At 45.6% G+C, this 27,502-nt stretch overlaps 1 protein-coding gene across 1 annotated transcript in view; it reads right to left on the reverse strand.

Annotated features, from left to right (window-relative positions):
• The window catches only part of BCL2L13 (BCL2 like 13), a 279,452-nt gene that overhangs the window by 204,545 nt on the left and 47,405 nt on the right, over positions 1–27,502 (reverse strand). The window contains exon 2 of the mRNA XM_069228057.1: positions 12,535–12,707. Coding sequence (XP_069084158.1) covers positions 12,535–12,655 — 121 coding nt within the window. The 5' untranslated portion in view covers positions 12,656–12,707. The remainder of the gene's footprint in view (positions 1–12,534; positions 12,708–27,502) is intronic.

A 27,502-nucleotide genomic window follows, 5' to 3' on the forward strand; every position in this document is an offset into this window, starting at 1 on the left:
CAAAAGGGCTGTTGATTAAAGTTACAGACTCAAGTGAAGTAAGGCTAACAAACTGCTCTTCTTCTTGGGTTCTGGCTAGATCTAAGAAGCTGGCGTTGGTGGTTTCTTTTACCTAGATCCAGAAGTTCAACAAAAAGTACTTGGCAGGTGCATAGTCAAGTAAGCAGGATAAACTCCAAGAAGTACATAGCTATAATAAGAAACTCAGTAGACTCCTTTGCAAATCTCTGGCACTCATGTAAAAGAGGCATAGGCCCCATGGAGGACATAGATTGGCAATGTGCCCTTGGGGGCCCAGAAAGAATGCCATCGCAGCAAGGGACCAAGTGATCCAACTTACTACACAGACTGTGTCTACTATAAAAGGCAACAACCAACCTGGCATATACACAGGAATTTCTTGGCCCTATATCAGAGATCTAGCGACGAGGGGGGCTGCCTTCACACAGTGCAGTCTCTGAAAGGGATTCTGGAATGCATTACCAGATGTTCTAGATCGTTATATTTCCCTAATTTCCCAAACACACACTGCTGAACATTATACAGCGATAGGGCCTCAGCATAGATGAGGAAGCACTTTTAGGTCTGGGCCAAGTGCTGTCGAAGAGAAACCTAGTACATGGCTGACAAAGTGAAGCACCACGCACAATGGCAAATGGAAAGCAAGCATATTTGAAAAGTCAATCTATGAACTGCGTGGGTGCCCCCCAAAACACCATACATTTTGGGGCAAACGGCTGCAATACTGAGGCTTTTGAGCACCAACTCCTGGAATATGATATGAATTATTCAGTTGATAACATATCAATGACATTTGTACTGTATTAATTTACAATTACAGGATTTACAATGTATATGTGCCTGGTAAAATGCAATTGTTTGCAACAGTAAAAGAAAAAAAAAAAACAAAGAAAAAAAAAAAAACAAGCTTTACACAAATAAAAAGATAGTGAGCTACAAGCAGATCATTCCCTTTACTCACTCGCCCATCAAGTAATTCATGTGAGGCTAGGATCTGCTGGTGGCTTCTGCCGCAATGGATTAAGGGCAAACCCTGGGAATCTTGCACTAAAATTGCTTAAGGCTGTAGGGTCATTTGGGGCGGGCAGTGTCTGCCCAAGTCATTTGAACAGTAACTAAGGAGCACTAGAGAAGTATGAAACGTGGAATGCTTGCCTAAGCGTCCAGATACCTATAAAAGCCATCAAGTAACAAAACCCATCAGGATTTGCTACAACAAAGCCCTTAATTAGGTAAAGGAGTTTAGGTATTTGATCAAATTGACAAATTACCTCAGAAGACACTCAGATCAGTTAAAGATCAAATCTGACATGTCATCTTGCCTCTTTCTTTCGTCTTCCTCGAATGGTACATTGATACTAATTATTACATGACAACAGCAATAAACTGAAACGGAGCAGCACCATCGCTCAGACTAAAACTACTCTATGCCAAGAGGATGTACCAGCATCTCCTCCACCGTCTCATCTTGCGGTACCATTATAACAAGTCCCATCATTACTACTCTTTAAATTAAGAGCAACATCCATGGTCTCATCCAGACACACATGAAGAGGCCTGCATCATATCAAGGTTAAAAATAAAAACTGTTGACAGTAAAGACCTCTGTACATTGTTATGCTATCTGTATTTGTAAAGTGCACTATCATCCGCGAGGATATCCTGGTGCTGAATTCGTGTAGGAGAGGTTTTGCGAGCTTCAGTTGTCTACTATCTAGGCCAATGACGCTCATCTCAATCTAGCGTTTTCCAGAAACTGCTCAATTACAGGCAACTATACATATTTATGGATGTTTGTCTCTATGCTTCCCTGAAGCACTCAATGCTCTTCACAATCCAGTTTCTTACTACTTATTCAGCACATCTTCCATGCCCGAAAGCAAAATGCGGCTAGCTTAGCTAAGACGCCATAGCCACAACACAAGTATCCACTGGTAAATGCATCCTCAAAATATTATGAAACCTTCAACAATCCCCACATTACACCACCACACAGATCCTGATAGCTCTAAAAATGGGATCATAACACACCTGTGAAATGCTTAAATGAACTACACTCCAGTCTTGCCAAGTTTTGAACCTTACTATTGTGCAGCTTTTTTAATTTTCCATTTCCACGCCCATTCCAAAAACATTCCAATGAGGTGTTATATGCTGCCTGATCGATAAGCACTCAAAAGTATTCTCCTTTTTAAAGAGAATAAAGTCATTGGTGGGCTACGGGTGACTGACTACTTGGCAGCAGTACGATTCAGACACGCTGTTGTACTCTCTTTCTTGTTCCTCTGAAAGAGATTTTTCAAACCATTCTATGGAAATCCAGTATGTTCAACCCTACCGCAACATGTTTTGAACACATACAATTATGGAGAAAAAAAATAAGGTGCAGGACATGCCGACCTGGGATCTCTAGGAAAGATACACAACTCTATATTCTCCGCTTGTAGTCAACACTAACATCTATCTGTGTTGTGGCCCTGGAACTGTTACTGGAGGGTTGGTGTTATGGGCGTGATCTCCTGACATCCCCCCAAAAAAAGCCCTTGCTTTCTGTGCTCCAAGTCCTTCCCCCACATTCCACACTCTGATCGTATCACACAGTATCCTCTTGCTGAGACAGAGGAGGCATCGAAGTCCAACCTAAGAACTACTCAGGGAAACACCGTCAAAAAGAGCTTTACGATTGATTGGATCCCATAGTTGAATGAAACCAGCAAAGATAAACTGGAGCCAAGTTCCTGGTCATTTGCATCCAAACAGAAGAAATATAGTGTACATAATAGTGAAGTAAGACAGGAACCATGTGACCTCTACTTGTTTAGCAGACCTTGTGCTGGGCCTCCTCGGAATGGTAGATAGTGTGTAGTTCACCATAACCCAGCTGGGACAAAGGCTTGCCTGAAGGACTGTCTATCTACTGGAATGCTTGCCAAATGGTTACCTGGCATGACTGAAGCAACCCAAGCAAAATTAATGATACTGTGAACACGGCCTGAGAGATGGATAAGCAAAAGGAAAACATTATTAAAAGCTATGATGGTGGAAGTACAGAAGTCCAAACTGTAGGAAAATAGGCCTCTTTGCAGATGCCACCCCACTTTTTGGCCCCCTTTTAGAACTACTAGATGTGGGTTTTCACCTCCGACAGTGCATGGAGGACTGCTAAACAGACCTTGGTATCAGTGTTCTTTCCTTAAAAACAAGGTATGTCTAATTGTTTACATCTGGCACAGGACTTAAGCACCCCTGTAAGTCCCTAGTAAATGACTAAAGAGGGTCCCGAAGGGTTGCACCATTACTACCACCCTAAGGGATGCACACACAAATTGTACACAGTCTGCCATCACAGACCACGTCAGGGTGCAAGCCCCGAGTGAAAACATGGCATGGCACACTCATTGTCTGCCATGCCAAAAGCACTACATGCACTATATGCAAGTCACCCCTACAGCAAGCCGAAGGGTGCATTATAATACCTGTGAGGATACATCTGTATGAGCATATATGCCCCACTGATGACTAGTTCTATTCCTAGACATTGCAAGTGACTAGACAGCCATCTGAAAACATGTACTGGACATTGGTCAGCACAAGTGACCCAGCTACATGATGGCTGTACAGACACTAGTGGTGTTTGGTATCGAACATTGCGTCTTAATAAATCCATACTGATGCCTGTATTTGATTTATTATGACATGCACCCAGAGGGCACCTTAGAGGTGCCCCTGAAACCCACTAATCCTCTAGTGTGCTGACTGTCTGGTTTCAACCAGCCTGTCACCAAAGACTAGTTTCTGACTACCTGGAGGTGACAGCCTCTGCTCTACGAGATCAGAAACAATGCCTGCTCAGGCAGGAGGTGCTATCAGCTCCGCCAACAGGTTGGATAGTAAATCTGCATATCAAGGCCAGGGACTTCCTGGCCGGATAGAGGCAACCCACTGCCCCGAGGCTCATTTGGGACTAGAGCAAGCTGGAAAATTAGCTGTGCAGGAGACTAGTTGCACTGCCAGGCTGGACACACCTCTAGGATGGCCCGCCTGAAGTGAAAACTTAATTAGGAATTCCACCATCTTGTGTGTGGTGGAATTAGGAATTCTGGGCCAGGGTGATGTCCACTCCCCACAGGAAGTGGTCATCTAGGGGGTGTAGTGACCCAAGGGGTAAGTAGCCCATTGGCTACTAACCTTCACTCCCCCTTAATGGCCCTAAAGTGAGCATTTACGGGACCACTTGATAGCAGGACTTCAGATTCACTGCACTAAAGAAGGATCCAAAAAGCAAGAACTGAGAGGCAGCAACTGACTTGGCCCAAACCCAGGTGGCCTCGACGACTGCACCAAAGAAGACTCATCCTGCAGCTGTTCTGTTTCCTAAAGCTTGGGAGGACTGCAAGCACTTTGAGAAGTAACCAGGATCTCTTGTGGAATAGCAGAGCTGCTTCCCTGCAAGCACCAACGAAGACTCATGAGGACTTCAGACCACCAAAACCCAACACCAGACAACACCACTGCCACCTAGCCCAAGTGGAAGTGCCCCAACGGTGCCAGCGTGGTCCCCATACTCTCCAGAGCTAAGGCCCACATTTAGTTTGCCAACAGTAGCTTTCCCAATGCTGCCTGTAGCCTCATTCTGCAGGCCCCCTCCAACCATGAGTGACTACAGCACACAAACCAGAAGTAAAAAGACACCACTGCACCAGAGCCCCCGAGCCAGAGGACAAGTGGGACATCGGTGTACCTACGTGCCTGACTATCTCAAGGGTCGAGACCCCATGTGGGTTTACCCCAGACTGGTCCCCTGGTCCCTAATTGCAGCCTCTCTCTGATCTGACTGGTCGCCACTGAAGTGAATGGGACACCCAACGCAGTAACACCTCCGCACCTGGATGCCTTAGAGCCTCTCCGAGGTGACCTGTTGGCGTGGCCTTGGACCTTGTCCCATATTTACCTCAAGTCCAGAAATACAGTCCTGTAATTCATTGCCAAGTCTCAGAATGCAGTATCTGTTTCTTTCCCATAGGATATCATTAGAGAACCCAATGCTGAAAAGCACCTCTGTACCAGACCTGCCCAGTGCCTCCTTAAGTGACCTGTTGGTACTGCCTTAGACCTTGCCCCCCATACTAACCTTAACTCCAGAAGACTGGTCCTGTAAGTCGCTGGTATGTACCCATATGCAGTATATGTTTTTCACCCACATAGGATAACATTATCGCTCCACAAAATGCACTATCAACTTACTAAACATATAAAAATTCATATCTCGAAAAGTACTTACCTAATTCCGATGATCTTGGTGTCTAAATTCTTATAAAGATCTGTTATTTTTATAAATTGGTGTTCGATGTCTTTATCGAGTGTGTGTGTCTCTCGCTTACTGGCTCTGTGTGTGCACTAAATGCTTAACACTGTCCTCTAATAAGCGTAACTGTTTGTCCACAATACCACAAAAGAGCTTTTAGGGTTACTATTTTAACCCCTTTCAGCCAATAAGGGTTGCCCTGGACTATCGGCATTAGTGTGCCCTTACACTGGTACACTGCATAGATAGCCAGCTTCCTACACAACCCTTGTATTGAACCATGAATCTTATCCAGAAGAGGCTACAATCCTCTGCCACAGGCCCGTCACTACCTAATATGTCTTCTGGACAATGGCCTCTGGTCAGTCATTCCTCCTTTCCACACACAGGTGTTTTGCAATGGCATACAGAGGCATTTGGGGTTCCCTGGAAAGTCTCTCACGTGACCCATAGGAGCCTAAACAAACAAGTTAATTACCTTCCGTAATTACCTTCCTGGCGGATACTCTAACCATACATTCCTCACCTTGTGAATAATCCACAGACATCAGTCTGGGTCTGGAAACTTTTAGAGCAGTTCTCCTGCGAGCCACAAAGTGGAATCATTTGGCTTTGCATCAATATCATTCCATTCCAGAAGTAACAAGCAAAGTCACATATAAGCAACAGCCAGGCTCGCAGATGTCAGTTGGTTCAAAGGCTGTTCAAGCCCTCGGAGGTAGAACTCATCGGCAAATTGGTGTGTCCAGTGTGCAGATCCATAGACTGGGACCTTTTTAGATAGAAAAAGTGTACAGTTCATATAACCGGGTTAGACAGGAGTTGGTGAAGAATCTGCAGGTAGATAAAGAGTATACACCACAAAGATTGTTACCAATGGTCAATAACTTGTTCTTCTAATGGATACTATTATCTGCAAATTCCTCACCGTATGAAGGACATCATAGCAGTATCTCCCACAGTGGTGGGTCTGTGAACTGGCTCATACCAAAAAGTCCTACCTCACTGAGCAGAAAAAGTGCCCCTCTTGATGGACCGAACTGTTGAGGCCATTGTACGTCTTTAACAAATGTGCCGAAGCCCACATGGATGCCTGACAGATGCCTGTGACAGGCACTTTACTCAGTGAAGCCAGCTTTGGTCCTGGTGGAATGAGCCTGCAAGCCTTCTACAGGCTGCTTTTTGTACTAGTGCATAGCAGATATTTAAGAAGAGAACACTCCATCAAGAAAGGGTCAGTTTTGGCAATGCCTTGCTCCTTTTTGCACCAGAAAACCCTACAAGTAGCTGATCGTCCACTAGATGGTCCTTTGTACAATCAATGCTCTTTTAAGATACACTCTATTTGTTTCTTCCTCCTAAAAGGGATGAGGTTGACAAAGAATGCCGGAAGGGTAATAGCCTGATCAACACAGAAAGTGACTACTTTGGACAGAAATGAAGTCTGGTTGCCCAATTATGCAGTGATGCATCTGTGATTACTGTCAGCTCTGGGTGCAGTAAGGCGAGGGGCCTGCCACTGACCCAACTGCAGTCCAGCCACCACCACTGCAGATCTTTTCCAGTCTCCTTCAACATCTGGATACAATCAGACAGACTTAACTGATGTTGTGCCTACTGGGATTTTAAGTCCTACTATAGAGTACACATGTACCAATTGGCATGCATCACCTGCAGGATGCAGGAGGTAAACAATCCCAGCAGCCTTAGAGTCACCTGCATCTAGTTCCATGACAAAGGCTTAAACATCAGGATTATAGCTCTAATGTACTGCACTCTGTTCAGGGAAAAGGCATGAAACCGAATGACTGATGAAAAGGAGCATCTGCAAAGGATTTGGGTGTGACTTCAGCTCATTGCTAGAGATTCAATGATGTTAGGAGGTTCAATGTCATCTGGAGGTGGGTGGTTGACGACTGCCTAAGGCTAGTCTAACTTCGACAGCCAGCTGTTGAGTTAAAGGAAAACTAGTACTGCCATCCACCATATATGTACTACGACCACCACCACTTTTGTGAACACCGAGGGGCACTGGTAAGGCCAAGGGGTGGGTGGGCAGCAAACTGAAAATGCTCCTGGCCCACGGTCAAACGCAGGTAGCCCCTGTGGGTTTGCAGAGTGGTGATGTGTAAATAAGTACCCTGCAGGTCCAACACTACCATCCCATCCCCAGGGTTTAGGGCAGAGAGGAACTGGGCTAGTGTGAGCATCTCGAATTTGTCCTTCCGCCAAAAGTTAGTCAGAGGGTGAAGATTTACCAAACATGTTACCAAACAGGCAAGAGCCATTAAAAGGCATGCCCATTAAAGATGCCTGGATGTCTCCGGAGAACCTGTGGACCTCGTTCAGGTGTGGTGCCAGAGGTCAACGCTGGACCCATGGCATGACCCAATCAGTTGTGTCCACTCCTAAACATATCACAACAAATTGTGCTGAATCATGGTTCCTGAATAGCCAGTGTAAGAGAGGTGCAAAGGCAGTCCTGAACAGCTGAAAATACGTAAGCTGCCTTATCCCAGACAATCATGGGAATTGCAACAGAGGAAACAACACTGACCTATCTCAGTATTCCTTATGACTCTTTTGGGGGGAGGGGAGAAATTGGGGTTGACCCTGCTTATTGAAGCCTCTACCACCAGGCTTTCTGGAGCAGATTACTGTTTGTGTCAGGAAGGAAGGATTGCCAGGTGCAAGACAATGGCAATGAGAACCCTGTCTATTATCAGGCAGCTAGGACTAATGCTTAGCTCAGGTGCCAAGATGGGTGTTGGCAAGTGCCTTGTTAAATGGTAACAGTGACTCAGTGGAAGCCTTGCCAGGTTGTAGAACGTCTGTCAAAATGTCAATTTTCACATCAAAGGTTTGCAATTGCAAATCTAACACTTCAGTTGGTCCTTCCATCACTACAGTGAAAGAGGCACTTTCCTGGGTAGCAGGACCAGAGGAGACACAAAGCCAGTATCAGGTGGAAGTGTCAAGCCTCCTGGCATCCTGAAAGCCTTCATACTAGTTGGCAGAACATAATCTATAGGGGAATCTATGCCAAAAAGATTATGTAAAGTCTGGACCCTATTGTGAGGTAAGGGAAAGGTATCAGCATCAGAGGGGCTGCCAAGAGTTTGGCCCAGGGCACGACTTTGGTCGAGATGTGGTGGATTTAATATGGAGCGGGACAGCATAACTGGTTGTATATCCTTGTCCAGCGTTGGACGTGAATGGGACTACCACAAGGGACGGAGCCAAAGCAGACACCGAGGCAATGCTGACCCCAATACAGGTTCGAGGGGCACAGGAGTTGCAGAGGGTGGACCTGCTGGCAGAAGTCTTACTGGACGCTGTTACAAATCACTGGGGCCCAAAAGCACCCCAGAGGAAAGTAGTAAAGCCAAAAATTCTCAGCATAACCTCCCTGAAGGCTTCTATTTGCTGCAAAGCCACCATTAACACTTGAAGCTTGAGGGTAAGTCTGGATCAAACTCTGAATCTGCTCTGATGGAGCCGGGTTAGCCTGAAGGAGGGAGGGGGTAGGGAGAGGGGAGGGGGAGGTACACCAATGCCCTGGCACCTTCTATGGAGCCAGAGAGTTGGGATTAGGTGCGTTTTCAGGCAGACCAAAATGAAGCAGGAATCAGGTTTGTCCCAGTCTAACTTAGTCTCTGAAATGGAAGTCGAAATCCTCTAGTGGGGCAAGGTTGCCGACTATATCGGAGGAAGTCTTCTCGAAGCCAAATAGCAGATGAAGAAGGTCCCGCTGAAGACACTGGTTTTGGCAGAAAAAGCTTGGAGCAGAAGTAGTTTCAATTTTGTGACCACAGAAGTCCTTTTATCAGTTATATACTTTTTGTGCCTTCATTCAGTCAAGATTTGTCCATCTGGAATTAGTCTCTTTTTTGGAGCTCAGAATCCTTCAGAAGTAAGGCTGCATCCAGGAAAGTCACACGGAAGAAAGATAGGCTTGCTACCAGGGTCTGCTCAACAGACTGAGCGGCCAAAAAGCCATGAGCAGGACCAACTGAGTTTTCTCCCCAGTGAAGTTGCACTTTATGAGGATTGACTTCAGTGGTTGGTCCAAATTTTCTTGAAGTCTAAAACTTTTTTGGAGAGGTCCAGCTGGACACAGTCAAGGGTCTCATCACTGCAGGGACACCACTCAGGAGTCAGAATGTACTCTAGTGGAGGCCATCAGAAGGGTCCAGTCAGGGCCCAAGTTCCACTGGTCAGGTGGACACTTAAGGAAAAGTTCCTACATGAGGGTCAGGCAAGTGACCCTTCATCTAGGGTACAAATTGGAGAACAAGCCCCCCCCCCCCCAATCAAGTTCTCACTTGTCTCAAACAGCAGGGCAGTCCTTATGTTCTTGCACAGATCCAGGGAATGTTCCGGAAAGCTGGTGGTGAGGTCCGTTTTTCTACAGTTCAGTAGCCACCAATGGGTGAGGGGGGACTCCCATACACTCCCTAACCAATGGAAGAAAAGGGTTCCGGGGAGAACTCTACCCTTTTTCCAGCGTATCATGTATGTGTTTTACTACAAACTGATTGAGTATGTGCTAAGTTAAGGAAAATCCTAGATGGCACAACCATTCTACCCTTAGAAGGAGTGTGTGCACCAGGAAAGGGTGTGTTTATGGAGAAGAGAAGTCTCTTTCACCTAAGCTATGCCAAACCAGTTCTGGGATCAGCTCCCGTTCCCACTGGACTGGTGCCCAACTGGTTACCTAGGCTTGATAAAAGCTGGCCACCATGCAGTCTGCAAGCTCACAAAGATGAGCTAAGATTCTACAGACAGTGGCTGGCAGGGAGCGGGCAGCATGTGACTTATGACCTGCATTAAGGTGGTGGGAGCAGAATGGGGTCTCTGCCGTGATAAAAAATGAGTTCTGTAAGGAGAGTTTATGTGGCATAGAGAAAACCCAAACACTCCACAACAAAACCTTCTCTGGTGCCGGGGATGAACGTGGGATGCATTAAATGCCTCAGATGCTCACTGGTTCATAGCCCATGAAAGGGCAAGTACAGGTGGACGAGTCAGGCACAAGAGTGAGATAAGCACTGGCAATGCCAACTGGTCTGCCTTTAAAGTAATGATGTATGGTAATTTGACGTATTACAAGTAAATGGCATGGGAATGGATATGTATTTGTGTGGAAGCAAAGAACAGTAGAATAACACTGGTGTAGGTGAAAAGGTCAGTGACAGCTGCACTGTCAAGCCAGCCCTAAAAATAAATCTACGTTGGTTACTGACTGCCCTCCTACTGTCTGGGCTACTGCCAGAGAAAAACATCATAAGTTAACTAGTTACCCAAGACACTTTAATAGCATAGCAATGGCATGTAAGGCAGCTGGATAAATAAAATAATCACAGCTATGTTGAGGGCAAGCACTTATTTCTGGAAGCACACAGCTTCTTCCTAATGAAAACATATATTGAATGAGGGGGAACAGAGGAAAGGTTAAAAGGGAAACAATATTAAAAAACAAAAGCAAAAAAAAAAAAAAAAAAAAAACACAAAAAAACCCTTACCGTTCCTACCGACACCTGCGGCCTCGCTCATCTGCTCCTGATGGTTGGTATCCCAGCATTTGCTGGGACACCAGCACAGGCTCCCCATCAATCCTGGCACTGCTTTCTGCTTTCATGATAAACATAGCATGAAAGTAGCGCCAGGATTGGTCTGAGCGGCTCAGACACAGCCCTGGGGCCTGTGCAGTTTCTCTAGCCTGGCTGTGCAACACAGCCAGGCTGGAGAAACCTTAGTGCACAGACGGCCAGCCAAACACACATGGCACACTTAGGTGCACTCTCTCTCCTCCTCCCCCCTCCCGTGATCAAGCCCTGCCCCTCCCTGTACTGCTGGCTGAGCCAGCAGATGAAAAATAAAATGATAGGCAAGACAACTATCGTTTTATTTTTCATCTCCTGGCACTTGGCCGGGGGGGGCGATGCTACTCTGCCATTGGAGGAGCCGCCCCGGGCTCCCCCTTCTCCAGCTGTTCTCCCACCTTGCCATTGCCACTCTAACCTGTTTCTCATCCACTGCATATGCTATTTCTGCTGCGCCCACTGCTCCCCAGTCTTCCTCCCCAATGAACCTTGCGAGGCTTGTTGTACTGGATGTTTGAAAGTGTGGATACGCTACCTCTCAGTTCCCCAACGTTTTGTACCATGCTTGACGGCCCCAGCATGCCTGTTCATCAAGCGTCAGGGGTACAAACTAGTTGCCACCTACGGTCCATGCCTTCTGTAATTGGGCTTTAGCAGGCCTACAATACATTACCTTGTGTTTGAGATGATGGCATATACATTTTCTCTCTCAAGTTCTACGCTTGTCATTTGGGTTAGGCTTGTGCTATTTCCTTACTGGATGCTACGACCCTCACTGTTCACATTCTCCCACTGAAGAGCAGAGATCACATCAGAGGAAAACCAACAGACTGCAGATTAAATTTATCTGAGCTAAACAGCCTTATGTAGTGCACAAGAATGGAGTCAAGTTTCTAATTGTTGAAAGAAATTAGTGCTTACAAATGTGGCCTAAAGAGGTCAGTAACAAGCTAATCAATAAGGAGAGGCTCGTTTGGGGATTAAATGATAAGCACTGTTCAGCATGTGCATTTTTAGACACAGGCCTTCAAAGCAAGACAATTGCAAGTCCCTCCAACAGGAATGTACTGTATGCTTGTCAAGTTTTTTAAATCTATAAATTGCCTATTTTTTTTCCCCCAGGTGAACATGGTGGCATAAAGACTTCTGATACGGATGGTGAAGCTCCAGAGACGCACAGGGATCCAGCAGTGGCACATTTTATGACACAGTAAATGGGTTGGTCAGCCATACTATCATAGCTGATCTGGATGTTGTACAAACCTACAATGCAATGTCAACTGAAGCACTGATTCAAAAGGTGCCCAATACGATTCCGAAGAACTGTGAGCTGTTTTGCTTGTACTTTGAGTCACAGATACGGGAACATGTTCTGCGATGATCTATCAAAGGCAATGCCCAACTTTTGGGACTAAACAATCAGAATTAAAATGCACATTCAATTATTACACTCCTGCTCAACAACTCAGAAATGCTGACTACTCGATTTCACAAGCTAGAAACAAACTGAAAAACCACCACCGCAATAAACATAAAATAAACACTGTAAACCGGAACTCCTACATATGATGCAGATAAGTAAATATACAACTGCAGCCGTACCTTGTGGAAGAGGAGGTTGGTGCTCATGCGGCTTTTCTTGTGAGACGAGTCCTAGGTAACTGAGAACGACATACTTTGTTTCAAAGTGAAATCCCACAGGTACAGCGGAAGAGGTCGCCATTGGTGTTTCTGTGCAGAATTATGGGGACCGTAGAGCAGCAGAAAGATGCAGGCTGGAGGATTTAAGCAAATAAATAGTGTGTTAAATATACAATATTGTATAAAAAAGAAATAAATCAATCCTTCATATTTGCACATCCAAATTCTCTTTTCAACAGTTGAAGTAGGCCCTTTTATCTCTGTTCCTTTTCTCTACGTATGCTAGTGTACTTAAAGTTTCCAATGACAAACTGACCCATTCGACGATGAACGCCCCCTCACTTCATGCAGAAGCTGCAAGAACTCATGAGTAATGCTCCTTGAATTTATTATTTGCAATACAGACCGTGCTCTCAGAAGATAGCCCCCGCCAGGTTAATATTTTCAAATGGGACATTGTGGTGAGTCTTGAGGCATGGTTCTAGGAGAGACAGGCGAGGTAGGTAAGGATCCCCAGCGAGACCAGCAGTATTTAAGCATGATAAAGCTGCACTGCCGCAGATGCTGGGACCGAAGCAGCAGTGCTAGGAAGCCAGGCAGGATGAATCTGTGCATGCTAATGGACTGAACCACATTAAGCCAAGAGATGACATAGCCTGGACAGGGCAGAAAATTGACACTGACTGGGGCGCAGTACAAGAAAGTGGCATGCACATGTTCTCTTCGGGCATAACTCTCCAGCACAGCCTTTAGGTGAGCACAGTGAGTGGATTTAGGTGAGGGCAAGCGCAGCAGATGCTGATGGTTTTCTCAATTTAGACAAATAGAGGATTTTGAACATGGTGTAGCAGTAGTAAATGCATCTGAACCTTGTCTTGAAACCATGGAAGAGCACCTCTTGCATGCAGGAAGATGAGGCAAGGTCAACATTTAAAGCAGTCTGGCTGGCTCAAAAAGAAGTCTCCTCTGCCCTCTTCCCTTAACTACCTACATGCCAACGTGGGAAATAGTTTGACCATTTCTTACCAGAGATTGTGACTTAAGGCCCTAAAGCGCAAACTATAATCAGGACAAGGTTGAAGGGCATGGAGATGGATCAGTACAGCGTGTCTTAATACGAGGTGGGGGGCAGACAGGTTATTACATAGAGCACAGTCAGCCAGAAGATGGGGGTTTGGGTAAGCTGCCAAATAGGAGTAGAAGAATCTAGACTGAATGAGGACAAAGAAGCACTAGGAAATTAACGATGCTGCTGCTTCTATGGCTCAGTGAGCTGCTCACGCGTGGCTAAGAAGGGGTGCCTATTTAAACTTATTTATTTAATTGGGTGTTTATTCCTCCCTCACACCTCCCCCAGAAGGTCAAGAAATACAGCTTTTTAAATTACGTATAAATCATCAGCCATTAGCCCACAACCACATCAGTTTGATGACAGATGCGCACAATTTTAACTTTATTAATACAATGGTAAAATGTGAGGAGGGGGGGGCCAAGATGGCAGTCGCAGCCAAGGACTGGTCCCGACCTCCTCCTACAGCAGAAGCCATCCTCTGCCTCAGAGGGGGCAGCAGCTCCCCCAGGCATACCTCTTGGCAGCGGGCCAGCCCAAGACTAGAGAGGGGGACCCCCTGGGGGGGGGGGTCCAGTGTGGAAGCAGGGGCAGCACTGACACAGCGGCCCGGATAAGGGGTTGGTTAAGGTGGAGATCGCCGGCGGGGATCCTGGGTTCAGGAGCGACGAGCCCACCTCGATCTCCAGTGAGCGGGGGGCCTGTAGAGGTCAGCGAGGGCGAAAGAGGGCTCCGGGGAGGACAGGCCCAGGAGAGTGCTGGCAGGTGGCACGGTGTGCCTTCCTCCCGTCCCTTGTCCCTTCCCAGGGCTATCTGTAGTTGTGTGACGCAGTTCCCTGACTGTGTAAAGTTTCTGGTTTAAGACTATTCATCAAGAAGTACTGTACTATTCCTAAAGTGATATGTTTTTAGGAGGCAACAAGTGTGCTTGAATTCTTATTAGTGCTCATTTTTGCTCTGCGACACGATTTGATTGCTTATGTGAGACTTAATCAAGGATCCGGCCAAGACACTTCGGCAACCGCTGTGCTAGTGGCATAGGAGTGTAATAAATGACAGGTACTACTGCTAAATGGATTCAGGTGTGTGACAAATGGAGAGAGAGGAAGAGAGAGCATGGGACTGCTAAAAAATACACTATTATGGGAGGAGGTTGCCACTAAGCTAGAGAGTTCTCACAGTGAACCTCCCCAGGACACTCCAACTAATGATCCTAGGCATATCCATCAATGAAGATATCCCTCAAAAACAGTTGATGTTTTGTGTGCTGGGGCTGGTTGTGGCAAAGAGACATGATCAAATTCTGGGGAAGGGACCAGACCCCTACTAGACTGGAATGGAGGGTGGCAATGAATATATGCATGTAGGCAGAAAGAAGTCTACAAAAGCTGCGAATGCCCCGTAAGTTTAAAAAGGTCAGGCAGATTTAGATAATACCATAGATTTCTGGAGGACATTGGTGTAGAGGTGGAAGAAGAGAGCCGTCATAAGGCAGTGCTCAGCAGGAGGCCAAGAAGGGGAAATGCCTGGTGGATGGAAAGGCAGAGCTCCACTGTGGAATGGCTGCATAAGGGGAGGAGTGAAGCTCCAGAGGGATGAGAGGGTGTGAGAAAGTAGCATCTTTCTAGCATGGTTACCCCCATTTTTGGGCTGTTTGTCAGTGTGTTATGACTGTGTCACTAGGATCCTTCTAGTCATGACCCCAGGGCTTATGGTTTGTGGCCTACTTGTCAGTATGTTTCACGGTTTGTCAGTATGCTTGTCTGGGTCACTGGGATCCTGCTAACCAGGACTCCAGTGCTTATGCTCTCTCTCTCTGGTTCCAAATTTGTCCTTACATACTGGTAACCCAGTAATTCACCCCAAATTGGCACATTGGCCCCCATTATAAGTACCTAGTATATGGTACCTAGGTACCCAGGGCATTGGGGTCCCAGGGGATCCCTATGGGCTGCATCATTTCTTTTGCCACCCTTAGGGAGCCCATGCAAAGACTTCTACAGGACTGCCATTGTAGCCTGTGTGAAATAGTGCATGCACTTTCACAGCCATTTTCACTGCACCAGGTCACTTATAAGTCACCTATATGATAGGCCTTCAGACCCTGAAGGCTGGGTGCAAAGTACCTGTGTGTGAGGGCACCCCTGCACTAGAAGAGGTGCCCCACGTCGTCCAGACCCATTTTCCCAGACTTGGAGAGTGAGGGGGCGCCATTTAAATGTGCACTGGATGTAGGTAAATACCTATGTGCAGCTTCACAATGTTAACTCCGAATATGGCCATGTAAGGCGTCTAACAACTGGGAATTGTACCCCAATACTGATTCCAGTATTGACTGCACACTCCCATGCACTCTAGGGGCTTCACAGTGGACCCCAAGAACTGCCATACCAGCCTTCTGAGATTTTCCAGGCAGCCCCAGCAGCTGCCACCTCACAGACAGGCTTCTGCCCTCCTGGGGCAGAAGCAGCTCAATCCCAGAACAATGCATTTCCTTAAGGAGGGGTGTTCCACCCTCTCCCTTTGGAAATAGGTATTACAGGCATGGGAGGGGTATCCTCCCAGAGCCTCTGGAAAAGCTTTGGAGGGCACAGATGGTGCCTTCCTTGAATAATCCAGTCTACACCAGTTCAGGGACCACCCCAGACCCTGCCCTGGCACGAAACTGGACAAAGGAAAGGTGAGTGACCACTCCCCTGTCCATCCCCACCCCAGGGGTGGTGCCCAGAGCTCCTCCAGAGTGTCCCTGGGGTTTGCCATCTTGGATTTCAAGGTGGTGGGGCACTATGGGAGCATCTGAGTGGCCAGTGCAAACAGGTGATGTCAGAGACCCCTCCTGATAGGTGCTTACTTGGTTAGGTGACCAATCCCCCTCTTAGGGCTATTTAGGGTCTTACCTGTGGGTGTTTCTTCAGATTTGGATTGCAAGACTCCAGCAGGAATCCTCTGCATCCTTTACTTCATCTTCTACCAAAGGATCAACCACTGACTACTCCAGGAACTCTAAAAAACTGCAACAAGAACTAAAGATGACTTCTGAAACATTGTATCTTCAGCTCCTGCCAGCAACTGCAACAGTTTCCAGGTCGTGCATCCCCCGAGGACTGCCTGTCTTCAGCCTGCACCAGAGAAACCGAAGGAATCCCCCCTGGAGTGATGGAGTCATTTCCCTGCTCAGCAGGCACCTCTCTGCAGTGACGACCGGTGGCTTGGGTCCCTTCTCCAGACGACATACGTGGATCCAGTGACACAGGTGGTGGACTAAAGTGACTGACAGTCCCAACGTGGCAGTTGTCCAAATTTGGTGGCAGTAAAAGCTTGCCTCCCCACACAAGACAGTACCCCCGTGCACCGCATGAGTTGCAGTTGCCAAGGCTTGTTTGTGTCCTTCCAAGAAGTTCTTTGTGCACAGCTAAGGCCCCCAGCACTCCATCCTGCGACACACAGCTTCCTGAGTCGTTCTCCGGGGGCATGGGAATCATTTGTGTCGTGCTTTGTGGGCCTGCATTTGCACCTCCTTTTTCCCCCGTGCTGGGGGATTTCTGTGTGCGCTGCCTGGTCTTCTGAGGGCTCTCTTGAGTTGCTGAGAGCCCCCAGTGTCTCCCCCTCCTGGGTAGAGGCCACCAGGTCCCTCCTGGTCCCAGGCAGTGCCATTTTCTGCCAACCACGTGTTTTGCGTGAGCCAAGGCTTGTTGGCGGAATCCAGTGAGGCAAACCGGACTGCATTCATCCATCTGGCGTGGGACATCTTCTGCACCAACCAGGACCCGCATATGTCTTCTTTGGTGCAATACTGACTTTGTCTTCTCACCGGTGGTTCTTCTTTTGCACCTTCATCCGGGTTAGCAGTGGCTCCTGTTCTCCCTGGACTCTTCATCGGTACTTGGGCTTGGTCCCTTTTTTCCACAGGCCTTCAGGTCCAAGACACATTAATGGTGTCTTGTAGTCTTTTCTGGTTCTTGCATTACCTTCTATCACGACTTCTAGTGTGTTTTAGGAAACTTGCTGTGTTTTACTCCTGCTTTCCTGGGCTCTGGGGTGAGGTATTTTACTTACCTTTGGTGTTTTCTTACACTCTCAGCGCCCCTCTACACACTACACTTGCCTAGGTGGGAAACCAAGTTTCGCATTCCACTATTTTAGTATATGGTTTGTGTTCTCCCTAGTTCTCATTGCAACCTATTGTGATTTTCACTATTTGCACTGTTTTCCTACTGTGTACTTACCTGTTTTTGGTTACTAGTGTATATATTGTGTAATTTACTTACCTCCTAAGGGAGTATACTCTCCCAAGTATTTTTGACATTGTGTCACTAAAATAAAGTACCTTTATTTTTCTAACACTGAGTATTTTCTTTTGTGTGTGCGAGTACTGTGTGACTACAGTAGTATTGCAAGAGTTTTGCATGTCTCCTAGTTCAGCCTTGGCCACTCTGCCCACAGCTACCTCTAGACAGCCTGGCTTCTAGCACTAACTACATTTCACTAATAAGGGATAACTGGACCTGGTATGAGGTGTAAGTACCTTAGGTACCCACTACAAACCAGGCCAGCCTCCTGCAGAGGGTACGAGGTGAGAGATCGAGTGCTACGTGGGAGGCACAATGTTAAATGTTACCGTAATGTTATGGAAACAAAGTAAATAAAAAACATTTATTTAAAAAATAAATAAATAAAAAAACACTGAAATAAAAAAATAGAAAGAAATTGTACCTATCAGAGCAACTCACATTACAGATCAGCTCACAATTCCTGTGCCAGGAATCTTCTGTTTCTTTGCCAGCATCCTGGCTTTGGTACCTTGTAGTTTGTAATATTTTCATGTATTGAGGGAGAAGGATAATCAAAAAGACCCAATACAGTCTGATCATTGGCAAGAAGCAGACCATATTACAACACAGGGTTATTCAATCAAAGATTAAAGTTCATCTGTCCCCCGCCCAAGAGAAAGAAATATCTCCCAGAATCATGAAGGAAATCTAGAAGATACAGAATGAACACTGATTCAGCACTACACACCAAGGGTATCTAGAAACATCAGGCAAACTCTAGCAGTACAAAATATGCTGTAGACCTTGTCTGACCGCCATCAAACTTTGCAGACTATATCACCTTACCCGCATACAGTGCCCAAGTTATAAGATGTGTATTGTGGATTCCTCTCACATCCAGGAATACTGGAGTGCCACAACAGTCACACAGAGATGTTAGCAGTAGAACAACATACACAAGAATGCATACTATCTAGTCTGATGCCCAGACCCCAAACACCCCCAAAAAAAACAGCTAAACACTGTTTAATCATGCAGTGGAATGCCGCAAAGGCCCCCTCCTTTGTTAAAATGAGAATGTAAGTGATGACATTGGCAGGACTTGTGGCTAATGCCATGAGTACAGACAAAGGAAGTGGGACTGTCCACAACAAAAGAAGCCAAGCATGGAACACTTTATTATTGTAGTTTACACTGTTTGGGACTGACAAGTAATTTAATAAATTCACAGCAGAAGTGAGATGGAGGAGCAGCCCAGGCAACAGGGAAGGCACCAGGGCAACGCCTAACACCAGTACCCTTGAGCTTGAGTCAGTAATATACTAAGACTGTTCAAATCATTATCTTGCTTCCCCTAAATGCAGCCTGCTGCCTTTACCTTCTCTGTGCCCCGCTCCATACCCCTGGTCCCCCTTCTTCCAGGGTGTCTTCAGTTCCATACCCCCCCACCCCCTCTCCCACACAACAGACAGCATGGGACAGACTTCACAAAAGCTGCAGCTTTGGCATGATGAAAACTAGATGCAAACTACTCACTTGAGATTTAACTATTTAATTTATGGAGTTAAAAAAAAAAAAAAACGATGATAAAGTTTTCAACACTGGTTACACAGCATTATGAAACTAAGAATTTAAAAGGTTATCTGGGTGAAACCAATAGTAAAATGGTTGTGTGCCCTTTCAGCCTGTGAAACTTCTACCAGACACAGCTGTAGTAAATATATTGCTATCCTGGAATGTTGGGCTATGTGGACTAGAATACAGGTGAAAGAGAGTGTGAAGGAGACAACAGACAGAGTCCGAAGGAGAATGCAAGAAACAGACAGTAAGAGTGAAAGAGGAGTATGTGCATCTCCCAGTAAGAGTGCGTGATTTAGCTGGTCACACAATTACCTCAAAGAACCTGCCACTTTAAATTTCAACTTGAAATCCTAACAAGGACCACTGTAATGTTAGTCGAATATCTAAATTTAGCAGGAGTGTTGGAAGTAATCAATGCAAGCCAGATCGTTCCCAGAAAAGTGTTGCTAGAGTTGCAAAGGTAAACTTCTCTCCAGTGTGTTACTGATACTATCAAAGCTGCCTACTTTACACTAACCTATGGTGCACTCAGATAAGGTAAACCAACATTTGACAGACCTGTGAATACATATGTGTGTAGTAAAGTGCCCTTGTTGGCATGGTTACCCCCTGCCTGATATTGATGCCAACTCTGACAGTGTGCTAGGATCCTGCTAACCAGGCCCCAGCACCAGTGTTCTTTCCCCAAAACTATACCACTGTTTCCACAATTGGCACACCCTAGCACACAGCTAAGTGCCTTGTAAAATGTACCCAGGGTACAAAGGGCCCTGTGGCCTGGGAAGGTTCCCAAGGGCTGCAGCATGTATTATGCCACCCCAGGGGACCCCTCACTAAGCACATGCACACTACAGCTTGTGTGTTCTGGTGTGGAGAAAAAGACAAAGTCGACATGGCACCCCTCTCAGGATGCCATGTCCACAAACCACTGCCTGTGGCATAGGTACGTCACCCCTCTAGCAGGCCTTACAGTCTTAAGTCAGGGTACACTATACCCCAGGTGAGGGCATAGCTGCATGAGCAATATGCCCCTACAGGGTCTAAGTCTATTCTTAGACACCGTAACTGTGGTGTAGCCATATTGAGTATATGGGTTGGGAGTTTGTCATTACGAACTCCACAGCTCCATAATGGCTTTACTGAGTACTGGGAAGTTGGATATCAAACTTCGCAGCACAATAAACCCACACTGATGCCAGTGTTGGATTTATTGAACAATGCACACAGAGGGCATCTGTATTTTACCCAAACCTTTAGTGCAGGACTGACTGATCTGTGCCAGCCTGCCACTAAGACGAGTTTCTGACCACAAGGGGTGAGAGCCTTTGTGCTCTCGGTGGCCAGAAACAAAGCCGTGCTTCACACCTCCCCCTGCAAGAACTGTAACACCTGGAAGTGAGCCTCAAAGGTTCAGAACTTGTGTTGCAGTGCTCAAGGACATTCCAGCTAGTGGAAATGCCCACCCCCACAGTTAAAGCCCCACTTTTGGTGGTAAGTTTGGCGGGAAACTTAGGAAAAGAAGGGAGGAGTGACCACCTCACCTCTAAGGTGTCCAGAGCTGAGGTGACCCCCTCTCCTTGCAAAATCCTCTTATCTTAGTTTGGAGGACAGGGACCAATAGGGTTAGGTTTGTGCCCCCCTCCCCAAAGCGAGTGGACACAGGAAGGGTGTAGCCACCCTCAGGGACAGTTGCCATTGGCTACTGCCCTATATGACCCCTGTAATGCCCCTAAATCCGAGATTTAAGGGCTCCCCTGAACCCAGTTCATCAGGTTCCTGGCGACCACACAAGAAGAAAGAAGGACTGCTAAGCTAAAACCCCAGCAGAGAAAATGGAAGACAAAAACTGACCTGGTCCCAGCCCTACAGGCTTGTCTCCACCTTCAAAAGCCCTGTAAAAGAAAACAATGCATCCTGCGGGTCCAGTGACCTCTGAGAAGCCTCCAGAGGACTGCCTGTATCAGAGGACCAAGAACTCCTATGGACAGCAGCCCTGTCCAAAAATAAACCTTCTCAGGACTCCAGAACCGCCCGGAACCGCGAATCCTGACCACTCTTCACCAGACGCCCACGGCCCAAATCCAGGTGGCCCAACCGACTAGAGCTGGTCCCCAGGCGATTCTGAGCAAGTGCCCACCCTGGGTTGACCCCTCCCAGTCCACCACGATGACTGCACTGTGAATATAGAGGACCTCCCCCACCACCCGACCGCAACAGACGCGGACGAAGAACCGATACACCAAAAGGTACCCCTGCACTCGCAGCCCCCTGGCCTTGGGAAATCTGACCTGCAGTGCAGCAATGGCCAGCAGACGGCCACCCTCTCCTTGTCCAGCCTTTGGTTTCCCGGAACCAACCCCCTGGACTTCACCTGCAGCATCTTTGTGGCTCTAGGATCCCCCTATAGGAAAGCATTGGGAGCCAGACGCTGTGTTTGCACCCTGCACCTGGCCGCCACTGCACCCCTGAGGGTGTATCCCCCTCTCACCGACCCCCCCCCCCCCCGGTGCTCATTCAGAGTACCCCCAGTCTCCATAAGAGCCCATGTTAAATTTACCTCATCTGTGACCTCTGCACCAGACCGGCCCTGTGTTGCTGGTGGTGGGTGTTTGGGGTTAACTTGAATCCCCACCTGTTGACTTCCTAACCCCCGGAGACTAGAACTCCAAGTCCTGTACTTACCTTCAAATCATACTGACTTTTCTTCCCCCCAGAAACGGTTTCTGAAAATGTCACTGTGTCAACTTTTAAAACAGATTATTGCCATTTATTCGAAAACTGTACAACTTGCCAATTCTAATCAAAGTGGTACTGGTACATATGTGGAATACTTATTAAATCATGTATATACCTGCAACTTGAATCTTGTGGTTCTAAAAAAAAAAAAAAATTATATATATATATATATATATATATATATATATTTTTGCTACATAAAAACAATTGGTCCGGAGTTAAGCCATTGAGTGGGTGCTTCCTTTATTGTCTGTGTGTGTACAACAAATGCTTTGCACTACCCTCTGATAAGCCTAACTGCCCGACCATACCACCACAAAAGAGAGCATCAGTATTATCTACTTTAGCCTCTGGAGAACAACCTGGACTCTGTGCACACTACATCCCATTTTGATATAGTATATACAGAGCCAGCATCCTACAGTATAAGTTACAATGAGATTTATCGCACAGGGCAGCCAAACAAACCAACGGTTTGTGGTTTAGAGGGGAGGGGGGGGGGGGGCGGGTAAGCCTGTAGGACTGAGTGACACTTATCTGAAGTATGGAGTTGACTGAAAGATTATTTTAAATCAACCTACAGACAAATGGTTATTTCCTCAGAGATTAACAATTTTCTTCATCTGTCAAATGCAGATTTCAGTTCCACTATGTTTTCGCTCGACTATGCTTTTGTTTATGCCAACTGCATACTGAAATTGTGTAAAGCTCTCTGATACTCACGAGTCACGTTCACGCTATATAAAACCTTAAATAAATAAATCTGACGGGTTAACATAAACCGACTACTTGTTTCACATTAAGATACTCTACTCTAACAGACCACTTATGTAAAGAATAAGTAAAGCAAGGAGGGCAAGTTTATTGCACACAGGTCATGAAATCCAAAGATTAAAAAGAATATTGTTTTGCACAGTTTTTAGGTTAACAAATAGAATACTCATCCAAAATCATGGAGTGGGAGGCACTTCTTTTAACTTCCCATTTATTAATTTAATGGGGAAATCTTTGTACAATCTACATTATTCCACCTAAAAGTGAACAATAAAAGGGAGGCTCGATCTCGAACCATACACTATTAGGAGTTGTGGAATTTAGTTTTTTCTGTAAACTCTGGAAATTATTTGCCTACTTATACACAAAGCGAGTCGTTTCAGAGGATTCGGCTCAATTTAGCCCTGGGAAAACAGGCGAGCGAAATCCTTACCTGTAAATCCCTGAAGAATCATCGTTTTCAAAAAGGGGAAATGTGACCACTGTACTTTATTAAATGTGCTGCATAGCACTTTGAGAATGCTAGGCTTCGAAGACAGAAAAAGAACTTAGCTTGATGTTCTCTTAAAAGGTGCCCTGGGAGAAGTACTAGCTGGTGAAATGACAAAAGTGTAGGTGCAGGGCAAAGCTGGGACTAAGGATATTTATACAGAGTGCCAACTCTCATGCTGGAATCTTTTGGGAGGGGTAGAGAGGCGACGTACTATGTACTATCTTGAAGACAACCAGCTAGAAATGCAACTTCTAGCTAGCAGACTGCAGTGTTAGAGATATATTACAAGCTGTCTGACAAGGTTTTTTTTCTTAAGGTGTGTATTCCAGGAGCTGATGGTTTATTTTGTCTACAGAACCCTATATTTGTATTTTGACCAAGTGCATTTGCTTTGCTCATAGTTTGGGCGTTCAGCCTTTTTCATCATTGCAGCTGCTTTCAGGTAAATAATTCCTGGAGCCTGTTGCCCAAACTATGAGCAAAGCAAATGCACTTGGTCAAAATACAAATATAGGGTTCTGTACACAAAATAAACCATCAGATATATATATATATATATATCTATATCTATATATCTATCTGTGCTCTGCCTAAGCATGCTGCTTCCCTTACCGGTGGTAGGCAAATAGACAAAAATAATTTCTGTATGGAAAGCAGAAAGAAAATAAATAATGTAAGGTGACAAAGTGATGATTGTTTGTGCTTTTCAGTTGCAAAATGGTTCATCGTGCATTCCTGGAAGGTGGAATAAACCACTCAGCAAGAGATGGAAGGGAAATACTTCTCTGGGCGGAGTCAAAATCCACTCCGTGTATGTTTTAAAGACCTGGTAACAACAGGTATATAGACAGCTGCAACTTCAACCCAAAACTAAAAAGTGAGTTGATGGCTGACCAGTGCACCCTACATTTTGGTTACCTGTGCATACAACCATGAGCTCTGAAATCTTGCATGGCACCTATTGCTTGGGTATCCAGCTCACTCCATGCCATCCCAGACACTGTGCCCAGTCCAGACATAACAACATAACACATTACAGGTATTGTAAATATTGGTTTGCTTCCATCTACCTAATTAGAGTAACACAGATGATGCCAATTATTTGCAAGAGAAAATGCCTGGACTAGAAATGGTGTCAATGATGGCATGAAACGAGGTGGTCACAGTACATACTGGTGGGCACGTGGTCAAGACGGCCAATGAGAATTTTGCACCAATATGACACATCGAGCAATTGTGGCACATAAGGGTCACAGCTCCATTCCCAATTCCAAGGTGATTTATTCCTACAACCACAATGTTGCAGCAAAGATGATCAAGTATAACTCCACGCCCAAACGTGGAGTACAACACTTTACAAAAACGATTAAGTTAAAGAACAAAATAAATATCTACACAGACCGGCTGACCAATATTTATACAACAAGATTCAGACAGACGTCACTTTAGGGAATCTTCCCTTAAACAACATATTGATGTTAGAAATTCCTCCCACAGTGTACTTCTCGTGAATACCACAGTTCATTTTGCCAACAGACTCTTGAAAAATCTATGGCATGAAAAATTAGAAAGTGGCTTTGCTATAGTAAAGTATGTTGCTCAAAATGAACGCCAGCGTTCATTATTAATTTTAACTGCAATCTATATGCATGTTTGTAAATAAGGCATATCGTTTAAAGAGAACCAGGATGCAACTGCGTCTCTACTGTTTACACTACACAATGCTAACAAAATAAAGTAATGTATCCTGCATTGGCTATTCAGCTAAAGTGGATAAATAATGCAATAAGCATGATTTGCTGTTAGCATAGAGGGTCTCCCAAGTTAGCCATCAGGCTGTATTGTCAGGCGGCCCAAAAAGCAAATCTGCAACTGGTGGTCATGGGGTACAAGTCACTCCACAAAAGAGAAGCACGTCTGAAAGCCTTTGCTTTTAATACAAATTGGAACATGGTCCACTAAGCCTAGCCCTGGAATATGTTTTGTCGAGACTCAACCTTCAGCTTCTTGTGACTTGTATGAACAGGCTTAGGGGACAGCAGGTATGTGTCAGTCACATTCTGCCAAGTAAGTGTTCAGAATGCAGGACATAAGAAAGTAGGAGCACTCTCCAAGGCACAGGAAGAGCAAATCGGTGCACGTCAAACAAGTAATATGTAGTCCGAGGTTCTCTGCAGTCAAAAATGGGTGAATCCAGTGGCTATGATCACACATGGTGCAAGACATACTGTGAGCTTATCAGCAAACAAAGAAAAATTGAAAACAATTCCACCATTAAAAGCCTAATTACTCAGTCTGAGACAAAAAGAAAAACAACAATGAATATTCACGTTACTAAAAAGAGTGAACAGACAATGAAAGTAAACTAGCCACTGTGTAGGCCATAATCTTAGCCAAGGGCACATTTCTCGGAGCACTTAACCCTGGTGCAGATGTAGGATTAACAGTGAAACAGAAGAAGGGACAGGGTCCTTTTCCTCAACATCACCTTCAACCTGGTGCTGAATGTAGACTTCTGTCCTTCATCAAATCATTGTGAAAATCGTCCCAAATTAACCTATTAACCCCTTCGCTACCAGGTCTTTTCTCCCTCAGGTGCCAGGCCTTTTTTTGGCTATTTGGGGCAGTTTGCGCTTAGGTCCTCATAACTTTTTGTTCACATAAGCTACCCATGCCAAATTTGCGTCCTTTTTCCCCAACATCCTAGGGATTCTAGAGGTGCCCAGGGTTTGTGGGTTCCCCTGAAGGAGACCAAGAAATTAGCCAAAATACAGCGAAAATTCAGTTTAAAAACAAATGGGGGAAAAAGGGCTGCAGAAGGCGGCTTGTGGTTTTTTCCCCCTGAAAATGGCATTAACAAAGGGTTTGCGGTGCTAAAATCACCATCTTCCCGGCTTTCAGGAACAGGAAGACTTGAATCAGAAAACCACAGTTTTCAACACAATTTAAGCATTTTACTGTGACATACTCCGTTTTTACAAATTTTTTTGCTTTTAGCCTCCTTCAAGTTAGTGACAGGAATGGGTGTGAAATCAATGCTGGATCCCAGAAAGCTTAACATTTCTGAAAAGTAGACAAAATTCTGAATTCACCAAGGGGTCATTTGTGTAGATCCTACAAGGTTTTCCTACAGAAAATAACACCTGAAATAGAAAAAAAATATATTGAAATTGAGGTGAAAAAAACAGCCATTTCGCTCCACGTTTTACTCTAACTTTTTCCTGCGCTGTCAGATTTCTGACAGCAATATACCGTTTCGTCTGCTGGACTCTTCTGGTTGCAGGGATATATAGGGCTTGTAGGTTCATCAAGATTCCTAGGTACCCAGAGCCAATAAATGAGCTGCACCTTGCAATGGGTTTTCGCTGTACACAGCAATTCATTTGCTGAAATATATAGACTGAATAATAGGTATCAAGGAAACCTTTGCATTTCCCAAATGGCCACAAGATAAGGTGTTGATAAGCAGTGGTTATTTGCATATCTCTGAATTCCGGGGTGCCCATTCTAGCATGTGAATTACACAGCATTTCTCAAATAGATGTCTTTTTCCACAAACTGTCTTACATTTGGAAGGAAAAAATGTAGAGAAAGACAAGGGGCAATAACACTTGGTTTGATATTCTGTGTTCCCCCAAGACTCCTGATAAAAAAGGTACCATACTTGCGTGGGTAGGCCTAATGCCTGCGACAGGAAACGCAACATGGACACATCACGTTTTTACATTGAAAACGGACGTGTTTTTTGGGAAGGGCCTAGCTGTGGATTTTGGCCTCTGGCTGAGCCGGCACCTAGAAAAACCTACCAAACCTGTGCATTTTTTTAAAACTAGACACCTAGGGGAATCCAAGCTGGGGTGACTTGTGGGGCTCTCACCAGGTTCTGTTAACCAGAATCCTTTCCAAACCTCAAAATTTGGCGAAAAAAAAAAAAAAAAACACTTTCTCTCACGTTTAGGTGACAAAGTTCTGGAATCTGAGAGGAGGCACAAATTGGTGGTGGTG

Source organism: Pleurodeles waltl, chromosome 4_1 (assembly GCF_031143425.1).
Source record: "Pleurodeles waltl isolate 20211129_DDA chromosome 4_1, aPleWal1.hap1.20221129, whole genome shotgun sequence".
NCBI lineage: Eukaryota > Metazoa > Chordata > Amphibia > Caudata > Salamandridae > Pleurodeles > Pleurodeles waltl.